Below are 16,627 nucleotides of genomic sequence, written 5' to 3' on the forward strand. Positions count from 1 at the left end.
ACAATGTTGATGACGATGTTGGCGACGATCTGCTGCTGACGGCGATGAATACGACGATGAGTAGCACCGCCCGACTTGGACGGAAGATGACTCGTGATGACGAATTTGAGCAGTCGCGCACAGCGCTTCCCAAAAACCTAATTCGTCCTCTCTCGGTGCAGGATCGCAAAGACGAACGGTTCCGGAGACCTGCTCTCCCACGCGCCGATGCACGCCGGCGTTTGGGATGGAGTAGACTACGATGGCGGCGCAAGTTGTGAGATGAGGCAAAACCCTAGGTGTTTTTCGATGTGTCTCTGGCCGCAGCCCGTAGCTGTATATATATTAGGACCAGAGGCGGTATTGTGTCGCGACCACAATCCCAAACCGACTCGTAAAAATAAAACGGCAAAAGGAAGCTGAGCTCCTGCAAGGAGACGGACCGGATTTCGGCGGACCATTCACGCGCATGTCGCATGTACGCGCCGCCTCGCCTCGCCACGGCCAGGCAAGGCGAGGCGAGCGAGCGCGCGCGTGTGGTTTTCCCATTCTCTTCTCACACACCACTTAGAGTGGTGGAGAGAACCCACTATATAAAGAGGTCCAACTCTTCTTCAACTTCCAGGGTGGGACTAAACTTAGCACCACCACTTGCCATTTTACACATGGGCTTTGAGATTTCAGAAATTGCTATGGGCCTAGCCCATTAATTCTAACAATCCCCCACCAGATCTCAAATACCCATTTAGAGATTTGCCTTCTCTCACCACTTGTTTAATATACCAGTGTTTCAGCAGAGACTGTTAAGTTGAACTTCTGCCTAGAACTTTAAGCTATATTCATTCACAACTTGACAATGGACTATGCCTTGAATTGCTAGTTTTGTGTGAACAGGTTTCACTCAAAGTCTTAACCAGTACCTGACCGCCAGTAGGCTACCCCGCGGTTTGGAGCTTATACGTCATACTCCCTAGTCTCTTCGTGAGCTTACTAGAGATCACCCAAATCTCATAGACTGCGACGTTTACAGTCAGAACTCATATAGGTGTGTTCTTTCAAGACTGCTCTGTAGGACAGCATCTTTGCTAATTATAGCCAATAGAACCACATTAAGGCATGTTGCCAACCTGCCTTACAGCTCTGAGTTTTGCATCTTCACTTGGAGACGATCATAAGTTATTACTCTCCTCAGTTAACCAATAGCTTGTTCTTCCCAGATCCTAATTCACGGGATCTCCAATCACAAAGGTTGGGTTACTACTATGGTGTAACATCTATGGGTCTCATACCCATCTCCCTCGATGCAATATCTATCACATTTCGTGATAGTCCCTTTGTAAAGGGATCTGCCAGGTTTTTGTCTGTTTGTATATACGTAACAATTATTACTCCGGAGTTTCTCAACTTCCTGACAGACTTCAAACGTCTTTTCACGTGTCTTGATGACTTTGCATTATCTTTAGAATTGTTCACTTTAGCGATAACCGTTTGGTTATCACAATTCATAAGAATAGCCGATACAGGTTTTTCAACAACCGGCAAGTCCATCAAGAGCTCACGCAGCCATTCTGCCTCAACAGTAGCTGTGTCCAAAGCAGTTAATTCTGCTTCCATAGTTGACCTCGTCAATATGGTTTGCTTGCAAGACGTCCATGACACTGCGCCACCACCATGAGTAAATACATACCCACTTGTTGCGTAAAGTACATCAACATCAGAGATCCAATTTGAATCACTATATCCTTCTAGCACAGCAGGATGCCCTGAATAAGTAATTCCGTAACTCATAGTACCTCTCAGATAGCGCAAGACCCTTTCTAGTGCATGCCAATGATCATCACCCGGGTTGGACATGAACCTACTCAGTTTGCTCACAGCAAAAGAGATATCTGGTCTTGTAGCGCTAGCTAAGTACATGAGTGAACCGACAATTTGAGAGTATCTTAATTGATCTCTCGTTTCTTTCTTGTTCTTTCTGAGTGTCACGCTGGGATCATAAGGTGTTGGAGAAGGCTTGCTATCCATAAAACCGAATCGGTTCAAGACCTTCTCAACATAGTGAGATTGCGTTAATGTAATCCCACTCTCATCCTTAATAAGTTTGATGTTTAGAATTACATCGGCTTCTCCCAGATCTTTCATGTCAAAACTTTTTGATAGAAAAGACTTGACCTCATTAATTGCATTAATGTTTGTACCAAAGATCAGTATGTCGTCCACATACAAACATAATATGACACTATTGCCCCCACCATGGCGATAGTAAACACACCTATCAGCCTCGTTAATGACAAATCCTGCCGAAGTCAGAGTTCTTTCAAACTTCTCATGCCATTGCTTAGGTGCCTGTTTCAGACCATACAAAGATTTTAACAACTTGCACGCCTTTCTCTCTTCACCCTTAACCACAAACCCGTGAGGCTGATCCATATAAATCTCCTCTTCCAACTCTCCATTGAGAAAAGCTGTCTTTACATCCATTTGATGAATGATAAGACCATAAGAGGCAGCCAAGGAAAGTAACACTCGAATGGTGGTCATTCTAGCAACGGGTGAATAGGTGTCAAAGTAATCTTCGCCTTCTTTCTGAGTGTAGCCCTGGGCCACTAGCCGCGCCTTGTACTTATCAATAGTACCATCAGGCTTTAGCTTCTTTTTGACACCCACTTACAGCCCACAGGTTTACAACCATATGGTCTATCAGTTAGTTCCCAAGTTCCATTAGAAAGAATTGAGTCCATCTCATTATGAACAGCTTCTTTCCAATCATCTACATCCGGAGATGCATATGCTTCTGCAATCGTCTTGGGTGTGTCGTCCACAAGGTATACAATGAAATCATCACCAAAGGATTTTGCAATCCTTTGTCTCTTGTTCCTTCTAGGAATTTCATTGTTATGCTTCTCAAGGACTTCCTCATGTGATTGGTCAAAATATTCATCAGTTGTACTAGATTCAGGAATTATCTCAGAAGAAAATCTAGCAATGCTATGCATATCTTTCATAGGAAATATGTTCTCAAAAAATGTTGCATCACGAGATTCCATTATAGTATCAACATGCATATCAGGTACTTCAGATTTTACCACTAAAAACCTATAAGCAATGCTCCGTTGAGCATACCCTAGAAAGACACAATCCACTGTCTTTGGTCCAAGTTTGCGTTTCTTAGGAATAGGAATATTGACCTTTGCCAAACATCCCCAAGTGCGCAAATAAGAAAGTGATGCTTTTCTCCCAACCCACTCCTCATAAGGGGTTTTCTCCTTATTATTGTTGGGAACTCTATTCAGGACATGACATGAAGTCAATAGAGCCTTCCCCCACCATGCCTTAGATAAACCAGCAGTGTCTAACATGGCATTCACCAAGTCAGTCAATGTGCGGTTTTTCCTCTCGGCCACTCCATTTGATTGAGGTGAATAGGGAGGCGTCCTCTCATGAATAATACCATGTTCCTCACAAAATTCATCAAAAACTTTTGGAAAATACTCTCCACCACGATCGGACCTAAGACGCTTGATCTTTCTCTCTAGTTGATTTTCAACTTCAGCTTTATAGATTTTAAAGTAGTCTAATGCTTCATCTTTAGTTTGCAACAAATAAACATAGCAAATTCTAGTCGCATCATCAATCAAAGTCATGAAATATCTCTTTCCACCTTTTGTCAACACACCATTCATCTCACAAAGATCAGAATGTATGAGTTCTAGAGGTGCCAAGTTTCTCTCCTCGGCAGCCTTATGAGGCTTTCGAGGTTGCTTAGATTGCACACAACTATGGCACTTAGAACCTTTGGCAACTGTGAAGTTCGGAATTAAACTCATGCTGGATAGCCGAGACATTAAACCAAAGTTAATATGACATAAACGAGAGTGCCAAATACTTGCATCATCATTAACACTAGCACAAATTTGGTTTATTGACTTATTGCAGAAATCTGAAAGAGAAAAGCGGAACAAGCCTCCGCACTCATAGCCTTTTCCTATAAATTGTCCAAATCTTGACACGATTACTTTATTGGACTCTAAAACTACCTTAAATCCATCTCGACATAGAAGGGAGCCGCTAACTAGATTCTTGTTCATAGTAGGGACATGCTGCACGTTCCTTAGTTGCACGATCTTTTCCGAAGTAAACTTCAGATCCACCGTGCCAATGCCACGAACAGAAGCATGTGACCCATTCCCCATTAGGACGGAAGAATCCCTTGCGACCTGATAAGAAGTAAACAGGGAGATGTCAGCACACACATGAACGTTAGCACCCGAATCAATCCACCACGAAGATGATTGAAATACTGAAAGCACAATAGGTAAATTACCATACCCATCAGTATTGCTAGCGGTCACCATGTTGACAGTCTTGGAGCTTGTTTTCCCTCTGCGGTCTGCACGTTCAGGGCATTCCTTGGAAAAGTGTCCAGGCTTCCCACAGGCGTAGCACTCTAGCTCAGCCTTGTTGAACTTCTTCTTCTTGAAGGTAGTAGTCTTGGTAGGCTTGTTGAAAACAGGTTTGTTCTTCCCTTTGTTCTTGTTCTGTGGGTACCTCTGTACCATGTTAGCAGTAGGCTGAACCTCACCTCCTTTTTCAGTAGTATCTTTAGCCCGAGCTTTTTCTTCAACATCAAGAGATGCAATCAGATTTTCAACTGATATCTCCTGTCTCTTATGCTTCAGAGTTGTGGCGAAATTCCTCCATGAAGGAGGCAACTTTGCAATCATGCACCCAGCCACGAATTTGTCGGGTAGAACACATTTAAGGAGTTCAAGTTCCTTCACAATGCACTGTATCTCATGAGCTTGTTCAACCACAGAACGGTTATTCACCATCTTGTAGTCATGAAAACTCTCCATGATGTACAGTTCACTGCCTGCATCTGTTGCACCGAATTTTGCATTCAGTGCATCCCACGGAATCTTTCCGTCATTTATGTGCATGTACACATCACACAGACGGTCAGAAAGAACACTCAGAATGCATCCCACAAACATAGTATTGGCTTCCTGGAATTTTCTCCGATCTTCGTCGGTCATTCCCTCTGGAGCACCAACACTAGCGTGGAAAACTTTCAGAGCAGTAAGCCAGAGCGTGGTCTTCACCTGCCACCTCTTAAAGTGCACACCGGTAAACTTATCCGGCCTCAGTGCATCAGCGAATCCAGCCATAGTTAACTCAGGAAATTGCCTATAATTAGGTTTTTGGATTGTTGGAATATTAGGCAAGCTCATGATTAATTCCAGTAAACAATTCATGACTAGAAGAGATACTAGCATGCAATAATCTAGCAAAATAGAAGAACAGCAAGACATGCATAACAGCAGCAAACACGTAACAATAGCTGTAGAAATAGACATGAACAGAGGGTGTTGGACGTACTGATCGTTAGCTATTATGGGTGCAACAGTGTTGATGACGATGTTGGCGACGATCTGCTGCTGACGGCGATGAATACGACGATGAGTAGCACCGCCCGACTTGGACGGAAGACGACCCATGATGACGAATTTGAGCAGTCGCGCACAGCGCTTCCCAAAAACCTAATTCGTCCTCTCCCGGTGCAGGATCGCAAAGACGAACGGTTCCGGAGACCTGCTCTCCCACGCGCCGATGCACGCCGGCGTTTGGGATGGAGTAGACTACGATGGCGGCGCAAGTTGTGAGATGAGGCAAAACCCTAGGTGTTTTTCGGTGTGTCTCTGGCCGCAGCCGGTAGCTGTATATATATTAGGACCAGAGGCGGTATTGTGTCGCGACCACAATCCCAAACCGACTCGATTTCTAATTCGTATACTTCCCGAACAAGTAATCAAAAACTTGTCTGCCAAGACATAAAAATAAAAGGCAAAAGGAAGCTGAGCTCCTGCAAGGAGACGGACCGGATTTCGGCGGACCATTCACGCGCATGTACGCCTCGCCACGGCGAGGCGAGCGAGCGCGCGCGTGTGGTTTTCCCTTTCTCTTCTCACACACCACTTAGAGTGGTGGAGAGAACCCACTATATAAAGAGGTCCAACTCTTCTTCAACTTCCGGGGTGGGACTAAACTTAGCACCACCACTTGCCATTTTACACATGGGCTTTAAGATTTCAGAAATTGCTATGGGCCTAGCCCATTAATTCTAACAGTTGCTGCCATTGCATCGCCCCTCCTCTTCACTGTTTGGCGGCCTCGTTAGTGGCAAGAGTAGCAGGACATGTCGGTCCGCTTTGTTTATTCATATTTGGCGTTTGTTTCTCCGGTGACATTGACGAAGTGGTGGCTGTGATGATGTGTTGGAATACTGTCTTCTGTCTCTCCCTACCTTGACGATGTCTGAACCGGTGTGGATGAAGGTCCTATGATGTTTTATGTCCCCAGATCTGTGGGATCTCTTCTGGTCTCCACAGTTGGTTTGTGGTTCCTTTGCAAGATGGTTAATGCTCTTCTTCCTTCCCAACCGTTGTGGGGGACGGATTCTTTCTTCATCAATATATATCTTTCTGATCCAAGGACTTTGCCATCACAGCCGGTGCGTTCATCGGTTTTAGATCCCCAACAGCCTTGGTAGCTCAAGCGGCTCAAAAAAACTCAAGGATGGTTTCCTTGGTGGAGTCATCATGGCACTGCCAATGGTTCCTTGCTGCAGCAATGGTCTTCTCTGTGTGGGTGTTTCTCGTCAACAACAACTGATTGGTGTTAAGGGTTATTATATTTCTGACATAAAAAGTCTGTTATATAAAACTTGCAGCCGTATTGTTCTTTTGTGAATAAAGTTGTATGTGTTCTAGAAGGCAGGCCAGATGCACGCCCGCACCCCACATTGTGTTCATGCCCAATCTGACTGCCCTATAAGACATGCGAGTGGACGCATTTCCATGATATTTTGAAATACATTCCGGTTGTTCATTATGGGCTTATCAAGCTCTAAGTGCATATAGTTCTACATTTGTAGTCTGGAGACCAAAGGAGAGAGAGTTTTTTCGTCTTTTCTGAGCAAGTTGGTTTAATGATGGATCAATAACAGGAAGACTACGACGTGAGGTCCACAACGTATGATACCCGGTTCGCGGTAAATTATTGCCCATAATAGCCAATAGAAAGTTTTATTTCCATTCATATATGCTAGAACATGTTACCTTACCTTCTAAAAAGTAATCTACAAAGACTTGATGCTTAGCTCCGCAAGATCTTCTTCCTTACTATTTGTCTTAACGTCTCATGCTTACAACTCAATTCAAGCGTTGGATTGAATAATGTGTCTGTACCTGGATTTGCACATGGTCAAGGAAACCTAGTGATGCCTACGGGTAATGGTGCTTTGAGCTCTAGGAAACAATAACTCGAGGTTAGTTCTCCTGGCGCTTGCTTCTGAACCGCGGTCGTCGTCTTTGAATCCTTGAATTGATCTGAAGAACCTGACATCAAATATCGCCGTTGTGTATGCACGGCGACAAAACCTAACCTCGCCGCTCCAAGGAGCTGGCAGGAATCTAAGCTGGAGATCCGACTAACCCGTCCCAACGGATGAACTTGAGGAGGATTGGAGCCCGGAAGACTTACTCGAAGAAGGAGCGCCCCCATCTGTCCAAATGCCGCCCCTGTGAGGATTAAAACCATACCTATCTAATAGAGGAGCCGAGACAACTTGATTCTCCTCCCAGGCAAATCCACGGGCTCGCCGGCGAATATCGAGGGGGGGAAGACTTTCCCAAGCTGCCTTGGGGGAGAGGAAAGAAAAGCTTCGTTGCTTCCACTACTATGTATGATAGTATCTTTTTGACTTGATGCTTGTATGGATTTGATGCTTATATGGACCTTTGATTTACACTTCAAGCTTTTATGGAGTTGTATGAAAACCATGTGCTATACTTTAACTTCTGATGCTTATATAAAAACTATGTGTTATATGTATTGTGCTTGCTAGACTACGTGTATCCTGGTCTATATGTGCTTGCTGGAATATAGGGTGGTGTTTGCGAGTGTCAGAGATGGCATACTCAGACAAAGAAGGTATGTCAAGCCACCAATGGCCGAATCACGACAAACATTTTGGACATGTGGCCCATTGTGGCTATCTCTGCTAGCCGAGATAGCCAATGAGTACTCATTTGCTGTCGGCCTTCTCCTTCAAAGGCTTCTTCGACCAAGAGCTCATCACCGAGCGACACCTTCATTGGGACCTCCCCCCCCTCCCCCCAGGGAGTCTCCGCGGTGGGCGGATAGTGGAGGAAATGAAAGAGTGGGCGAGTGGGTGGTGCTAGGAGATGACAAAGGGAATTAAGGGGGGAAAGTTTAGAGCGAACACTTTGAAAACGTGGTGTGCCAACTCCTCCAGTGCCAAGATCCGTGCACGTGATCCAATAGCGGGCGCGAAATTCGCTCTAATCATATATCCTATATTATACCTAAATAGTTAATCCCTCTAATTTCAATTATCTCAACATGCAACTATGACACCTCATCATGCCACCCTGCATGTGAAAGCACACACATTAGAAGTGCACCATTCATGCTACTCATATCTAACACTATCCTCAATTATCTCAACATGCAACGATGTCACCTCACCATGCCACTAGTAGAAAAGGCCCATTTGTCCCGGTTTATAAGGCTCATTTGTCCTGGTTCGGGAACCGGGACTAAAGGGTCGGTACTAAAGCCCAATACATTTAGTCCCGGTTCTTATACCAACCGGGACAGATGGGGCTCCACGTGGCCGCTGCGGCCAACCGGGACCAATAAGCGTCCACGCGTCAGGGGCTAGGGTTTTTGTTTTTTTCTTCTGAAAGGGGGTGTTTGGGGGGTTTTCTAGGGTTAATTTAGGGGTTTCATATATTGTGTTAGCTAGCTAATAGAGAGAAGTGTCCTCTCTTATCTCCGTGCTTGGTCGACGCTACGTACTATACGTATAGAGAGGACTCGACACGCTAGCTAGTAAGCAAATGAAGGAAACCATTAAGTACAGAAGATCGTCATGAACATATACGGAGAGAAGTGATCGACCTCTCCTTCTCCGAGAGATTGGTCGAACAACAAGTTCTCATATATCTATCCGACGCTACTGGCTATATATATATATATACAATGTAAGATCTCTTACAATACCATAATATCTGAACTCAAGTTCCACGTGGTATTCTCCGGCTTTATTGATGACATGGTCAAGAAAGGATCCCGCCAATTCCTCTTGAATTGCTCGCATGCAATCTTGTGGTAGGAGTTCATTCTGCATCTGCCACATCTAATTTGAAGAAGGGGTCAATACATATATATGAATGAAACTCAACATAAATGATGGTAATAAAAAATTGTGAATATTTTTCCTTACGCACTTCATATTGTCTTTTAGAGTAGCCCCACTTATTCTTGGCCGTCGCGTTGTATATAAACTCGCAGACGTAGTATCCACAGTAATCATTCCCGGGTTCCTGCCACAAGCATGATAATGAAGCATTATAAATGGTATTGATGAAAGTAGGTAGAATCAACGGGAGATGCGCAGAACTAGCTAGCTAGTAGTACTTACTTTCGGGTATGTAAATCGCAGCTGCCCCGGCAGTCCCGGAGCTTGTGCGGTGAAGTCTTTCCAAACCCTGCGAGACAAAGAAAACAATTACTTGATATCAGAAAATGAACAAAGTTTCCGATATGATGCATAATGATCGATTGAACTTACTTCTCCAGCATTTTAGTCTTGTCCGCATAGTCCTCGGGGTCTTTTCGTCTGGAGTCTAAGACGGTTATTAGTCCCTACTCAAGCTTAATCTCTATGAAAATATGGTGGAACCTACACATGCATGCATAACTCATCAATTACATTACATCCAAGGAGAAAGATTATACATACATAGAGTCACGGGTCAGGTGATGTGATTGCTGCTCTGCTCCCCGAAAGGATTAATGCCATCCGCGCTTAAACCAAACCATGCGTTCCTTGGGTCACCTGCAAACTCAGCCCGGTACTTTCTCTCGATTTTTCTCCACTGTGACCCGTCAGCGGGTGCTCTCAACTTCCCGTCTTTCTTACGGTCCTCTCTGTGCCATCGCATCAACTTGGCATGCTCTTTGTTTCTGAACAGACGTTTCAACCGTGGTATTATAGGAGCATACCACATCACCTTGGCAGGAACCCTCTTCCTGGGGGGCTCGCCGTCAACATCACCAGGGTCATCTCGTCTGATCTTATACCGCAATGCACCGCATAACGAGCATGTGTTCAAATCCTCGTACGCACCGCGGTAGAGGATGCAGTCATTAGGGCATCCATGTATCTTCTGCACCTCCAATCCTAGAGGGCATACGACCTTCTTTGATGCGTACGTACTATCGGGCAATTCGTTATCCTTTGGAAGCTTCTTCTTCAATATTTTCAGTAGCTTCTCAAATCCTTTGTCAGGCACAGCATTCTCTGCCTTCCACTGCAGCAATTCCAGTACGGTACCGAGCTTTGTGTTTTCATCTTCGCAATTGAGGTACAACCCTTTTTGTGATCCTCTAACATGCGATCGAACTTCAACTTCTCCTTTTGACTTTCGCACTGTCTCCTTGCATCAACAATGACCCGGCGGAGATCATCATCAGGCACATCGTCTGGTTCCTCTTGATTTTCAGCAGCTTCTTCCCCCGTTGCAGCATCACCGTATTCAGGGGGCACATAGTTGTCATCGTCCTCTTCTTCTTCGCTGTCTTCCATCATAACCCCTATTTCTCTGTGCTTGGTCCAAACATTATAGTGTGGCATGAAACCCTTATAAAGCAGGTGGGTGTGAAGGGTTTTCGAGTCAGAGTAAGACTTCGTATTCCCACATATAGGGCATGGACAACACATAAAACAATTCTGCTTTTTGCCTCAGCCACTTCTAGAAAATTATGCACGCCCTTAATGTACTCGGAGGTGTATCTGTCACCGTACATCCATTGCCGGTTCATCTACGTGCATTATATATAATTAAGTGTGTCAAAAACATTACAGAACATCATAAATAGACAAGTGATCAAATTAATAGAAGTACATCATCACATTAAAACCAAAGTACATACATAGTTTTCATTGAACAACATATAGCTCTCCAGCGTATCTAATTAAACCATACATTGAAACTATGTAAAACATTTCAATGTAACAACAAATGCGATCATAATCGCAACCAAGGTAACAATTGATCCAACGGCATAATGATACCAAGCCTCGGTATGAATGGCATATTTTCTAATCTTTCTAATCTTCAAGCGCATTGCATCCATCTTGATCTTGTGATCATCGACGACATCCGCAACATGCAACTCCAATATCATCTAGTCCTCCTCAATTATTTATTTATTTTTTCCTTCAAGTAATTGTTTTCTTCTTCAACTAAATTTAACCTCTCGACAATATGGTCGGTTGGAATTTCCGGTTCAAATACGTCCTAGATAAATAAAATCTATGTCACGTTGGTCGGCATAATTGTCATAAACAATAAATGAACCAAATAGTTATAAAAGATAATATATACCACATCCGAATCATAGACAGGACAAGGGCCGACGGGGGGCGGATACCAAAACCATCGCACTATATAATAACAAGCAATAATAAAAGTAAGAAAGTTAGACAAGTATCTATCTAATCATACAAGTAAGAATTTTTTCCTTTCAGAAAGAAGGTAAGAACAAGAGGCTCACCACGGTGGTGCCGGCGACGAGATCGGCGCGGGCGATCGACGGCGGTGAAGACGGGGACGGTACGTGAAGGACCGCTAAACCTAGACAAATTTTGAGGAAAATGGAGTTTGGAGGTCGAGCTTCGAGAGGAGAAATTAAAGCTTAACTGGTGTGGCTCGCGCATTTCATCGAACACCTCATGTGCATAGGAGGTGAGCTAGAGCACCACAAAGCTCTCCCCTCGCCGGCCAGAAAAAACAGAGCAGTGTGGAGTGCTCTGCTTGCCAGCGAGGGGGTATATATAGGCACCTCATTGGTCCCGGTTCGTGGCTGGAACCGGGACTAAAAGTCACCCTTTGGTCCCGGTTCCAACCACGAACCAGGACCAATGGTTGTGGGCCAGGAGCGAGGACCATTGGTGCCGGTTCGTGCCTGGAACCGGGACAAATGGGTCTAGACGAACCGGGACCAATGCCCCACGAGGCCCGGCCGGCCCCCCGGGCTCACGAACCGGGACGTATGCCTCCCTTGGTCCCCGTTCGTGACTGAACCGGGACTAATGGGATGGCCAGGCATGAACCAAAGCCATGTTTTCTACTAGTGTGCCATCATGCATTAGAAAATGCCTCATTAAAATACACCGTGCATGCTACTCATAATAAATATTCTACAACTATAGGATAATAAAATACAATAAAAATATGTATTTTGTTTCAATCACATATTGTTACTTTGTTACTTTAAACAGTATTGTTTCATATATACAACCAAATCTCCCTGAAATAATTGCAACCAAATCCTGTAGCAAGCTACGCGTAGGGTATCATCTACTTTCCTAAAAACCTCTTTGGGCCCTTTTATTATGTTTTTTTTTACAATAATAACTTGAAAATTGTCATGTTCACGTGAGTGAGGTGCGTACCCGTACGTGATCAAGGAACCGCGTGCGTGAAGACAGCTTTCGTTATCGCGCGCCGACGCGTTGATTTCGTCTGCCTTTTCGAGCACGCACAGTGTCGTCTCGTGGCTCATCAATCAATTCCCCCGCGCGCGCGCGGCCGGCCGACACGTAGCCACGATCCCACCCATCGTCGGACGTTGGCGTGAGCTTGCGGTGCTCGCCTAGCCAGCTAGCTTCCGGCCGGCCGGTCACCACATCGCCGGCACGCACGGCAGACGATACTGTGACACGTACTTGGGTCCATCCGTGCGTGTCGCCGCCGACCGACGACCCGCCGGCCGCCATATATGGCCAGCAAGCCCGACCGAAAACGCATGGATCGACCAGACGAAACCTGAGATAGATCGTGCCAAACTTAGCCGTAGGAGCAACAACTTAACTCGTGTCGGCGAGCTCGGACGGACGTGATCGTGTGATCCTGTCCACGTACCTGATCAAACGATAGATCATCGACACCTTGGCCGGCGTCCATGCATGCATGTGTGCACGCAAATCTCTTTCCAGAACAGCCGACAATCCACTTACACGTACGCACGTCGGCACATATGATTACTTGTTGTCACACATGGATTTACCGGAACTGTGCTAGCTACTCCACGCAAGTCAACGACACGGCCGGCAAATGGCACGGCACAGCCAGCCGCCAGCGTGTGTGTCGAGCGAATGTTGTACATGTGTGTGCTCCTGCTTTGTGAGTGCTCCGCTTTACATCCATGTGCATGCCGTGTCGCCTTAACTCATTTCCTTTTGTGTGCGCGTTACCAAGAAAGAACCCGTCCACTTACCATTTATGTCTTCATTCATCATTTTGGCTAGCTTGTGCTCCTTCCCTTCCTTGCCTTGCAAGATCTCCATCCGATCCGGGTTAACACATGACAATCGTAGACGATCGATTCGTCGATCCCTATATATATGTGTGAGGGGGTCACATTCATCTTCATATGATATGTCCAAAGACATTTGTTGCTCACCGGGCTTTGTCAAACTCCAAGTGCATATATACATCTGCAATCTTGAGAGAGAGAGAGAGAGATAGAGAGAAGATTGAAGATTCCCCCTCCCACCAGTGCTTCCGGCTAATTTGAGGGATTTGATCAAATGTGGCCCTTTTCATCGTCCACTTCGTCGTTGGCTAAAACCATGTTTAGCATCGGCACTCGTAAGTTCTAATTCCACCTTCGTCCATTGCGACAATTGATTTTCATGATCACTGGTTTGAGTTTTGACGATAATTTTAGCTAGAGATGTCATAGATTGTTTTGATGGGATCATGCATGCATCAAGTCTTTACGCTTGAATTAATGTCAATTTCAACTCGGCGACATTTGTTTTTTGTTTCTCTCTGTCGAGAGGTTGCAATGAGCGTCGGGTGACCTCTGGGATGTCACACAGAAATAATACCAAAATACCGTGGGAATCAAGTGTTAATTAAGGAGCGCAACTTATTACTCAAGGTTTTGAATTCCTGTTTTAGAAATATATCGGCTTGTAGTCTTTTGGGGTTTTGTTGATGCTCCTCGGCATCTTTGTATCTTTGCCTTTTTTTTAGTTTTGTTATTTGTGTGTGTGTGCTGCGTTCTATCGGTCGTTGTAAGGGCTTCATTAATTTAAAGCCGCGCGATGGCCTCCTTTCTAAAGAAAAAAAAAGATATCGGCCATAGCCGAAATTACTAAATTTCAGCAAAACACAGTTAAGTCCGTTTTCATTTCAGCCAATGGAACGAATTGTCACGTAAATTTACATGAGAACTAGCTAAATAATACTATAAAATTTCAAAAACAAATTGAAGTTGTGTATACTACCGTAATTGCTAAAATATTATGACAGGACCGATGTTACTTTAGTATGTTAATGAAATTTCCAAGTTTTTGAAAATTTACACCGGAAGTTTAGCCATGCTTACTAGTAAAGAAAATGTTACAACCATAAGCTAGAAACCATAAAACTAGATTTACCAAAAGAGAGAGCTACAGGGTTTGAAATACTTGAGCCATGCGTGTTTCCCTGAATTTTTTTAGCTTGTGAGTGCTGCCCACTACCACTCAAATTGCAAATGCCAGTGCTTCACTTGCGTCTCAAGCAACAGCGAGCAAGCTGTGTAGTGCTCCCAAAAGTCGCAAGGCCATTTCTTGACGCCTTGTATTTTCCTTGACTAAGTTTGAAGAGAATTATTTCTTGACGCGTTGCCATATATGCTCAGAATGTAGCTAAATTATCTTCATTTTATTGAATCATTTTTGTGCATTGCAGCAGACGGCACGATGGAGGGAAGCAGCAGCGATTCGTCATCGTCCATCTCTCCGGCACCGCCGCCACGCAGCCCGCTCGACGTCGACGAGGAGTACGGCCGCGCGTTCAAGTCCAGGTCCTTCCTCGACCTCTGGTCGCACGCGCACCGCAGCCTCAGGCAGACGTTCAAGCTCTCCTCCTCCAGGCCCAGCACCAGCCTCGAAACGCTCGACGACGGCGCTGCGGCCCTGGATAAGGAGCCGTCGTGCTCCTACACAATTCTCGACGACTTCGAGCTGGAGCCGAGACCGGAGGCGCTCGCGCGGGCCGCTGGGCGTCGGCACCGGCGCCGGCGTCCGTGGGGGTGCCACCGACGCCACCGCGTCGAGGCGCTCCTGCTCGAGTACTTCGACGTGACCCGGGACGCCTGCGAGGCGTGCTCCGCGCTGCTCGCCGCCGTGGGCGCCGCGCGGAGGCACCACCTCGTGCTCCGGCGCCTGCTCCGCCGGCTGGACGTCGAAGGTGACGGCGATGACAACACTACCACTGCCGCCAGGGATGCGCTCGCGCTGCACGTCCGCCAAGACAACCCGCTCTCGCCGGCGGGCGGCAGGCTCGACGGGTTCCACGAGGCGCACGCGCGCTGCAGCCCGCTCTCCAAGCGTCTCGCCGCGGCGCGCCGCCGGCTGCGGAGGCTGGCCAAGGCGGCGCGCTTCGCCCGGTGCGCGGCCGCGACCGCGGTCGTCGGTGCGTCGGCCACGGTCGTGGTGGCCGCGGTGGTCCTAGCCGCGCACGCCGTCGTCGGCGTGGGCGCGGCCGCCGCGGTGGCCTTCTGCGCCACATCCACCGAGCCCGTGGCGTGCCGGACGAATACCGTCAAGAAGCTGTCCGGCCGGCTCCACGGGAGGCGAAGGCGGGGGCACGCACGCACGGGAGAGGAGGCGGTGGACGCGGCGGCGCGGGGAGCGTACATCGTTGGGCGCGACCTCGACACGGTGAGCCGCATGGTGCGGCGCGCGCACGACGAGCTGGAGCACGGGCGCGACATGGCGCGCATCGCCGTGGCGGGCCACGGCGAGCGGCCGCTGCTTGAGGAGGTGGCGCGGGAGGAGGAGGAGTGCGGGGATGACCTGAGGTCTCAGCTGGAGGAGCTGGAGGAGCACGCCTGCCTCTGCCTCGTCACCATCAACCGGAGCCGGAGGATGGTGGCGCAAGAGATGGAGCGCGCCGGGTCACCGTCGCCGTCCACAGATACGACGACGTCCCAAGACTAGTCCATTTTAGTGGAGAAATAAGACGCTAGTGTGTTGTTGTTGATTAATTAATTTGTTTATATGTAATTTTCCGTTGTGATTCAGGGGATAGTGGCATGACGAATAAAGTGTTTCTTTTGTTTGTGCATTAGCACAAGCTTTTTCCTGGATAGGGATATGAGACAAGCTCCATTATGTGATTTGCTTTTGGGCATTCCTCCGAAAGTGTTTATCTAATCTCGAGCATTAATGCATTGGCATAAACAGTAAATTTTGAAAAAATAATAAAAAATCACCAAAATCTTTCTTTAGATGAGCATCTACACGTTTTCTAACTTTGTGTAAAATTTCGCCCCGAGAAGACACTGGTAGAGGTGTGTGCAAAAAGACAAAAATGACTGCTCCAAAATGTGTCGTTTTTAATCCCGAGTTTTATATTTTTTGTAGAAGCCTCCACAGATGTCTTTCCAAAGTTAAATTTTGTAGGATGTTAGATTTTATGTTGATGTTCGTAAAAAAATAGATTTCTTAGATTTTGTTTACTATGTTTTCGAAATTTACTATTGATGCATGTGCATT

At 46.3% G+C, this 16,627-nt stretch overlaps 1 protein-coding gene across 2 annotated transcripts; it reads left to right on the plus strand.

Moving 5' to 3' along the window:
- Nucleotides 1–13,428: 13,428 nt before the first annotated feature.
- Nucleotides 13,429–16,226, plus strand: LOC109737765 (putative UPF0496 protein 2). 2 transcript variants are annotated; one of them, XM_045231148.1, is made up of 2 exons: nt 13,429–13,724; nt 14,820–16,226. In XM_045231148.1, exons 1-2 carry the CDS (start codon nt 13,664–13,666, stop codon nt 16,067–16,069), a joined length of 1,311 nt encoding a protein of 436 aa, XP_045087083.1. In that variant the 5' UTR covers nt 13,429–13,663; the 3' UTR covers nt 16,070–16,226. The 2 variants fall into 2 exon arrangements, with proteins under 2 accessions (XP_045087083.1, XP_020152483.2); XM_020296894.4 differs by having other exon boundaries at nt 13,441–13,724; nt 14,817–16,226.
- Nucleotides 16,227–16,627: the final 401 nt, after the last annotated feature.

This window comes from Aegilops tauschii, chromosome 7 (assembly GCF_002575655.3).
Source record: "Aegilops tauschii subsp. strangulata cultivar AL8/78 chromosome 7, Aet v6.0, whole genome shotgun sequence".
NCBI lineage: Eukaryota > Viridiplantae > Streptophyta > Magnoliopsida > Poales > Poaceae > Aegilops > Aegilops tauschii.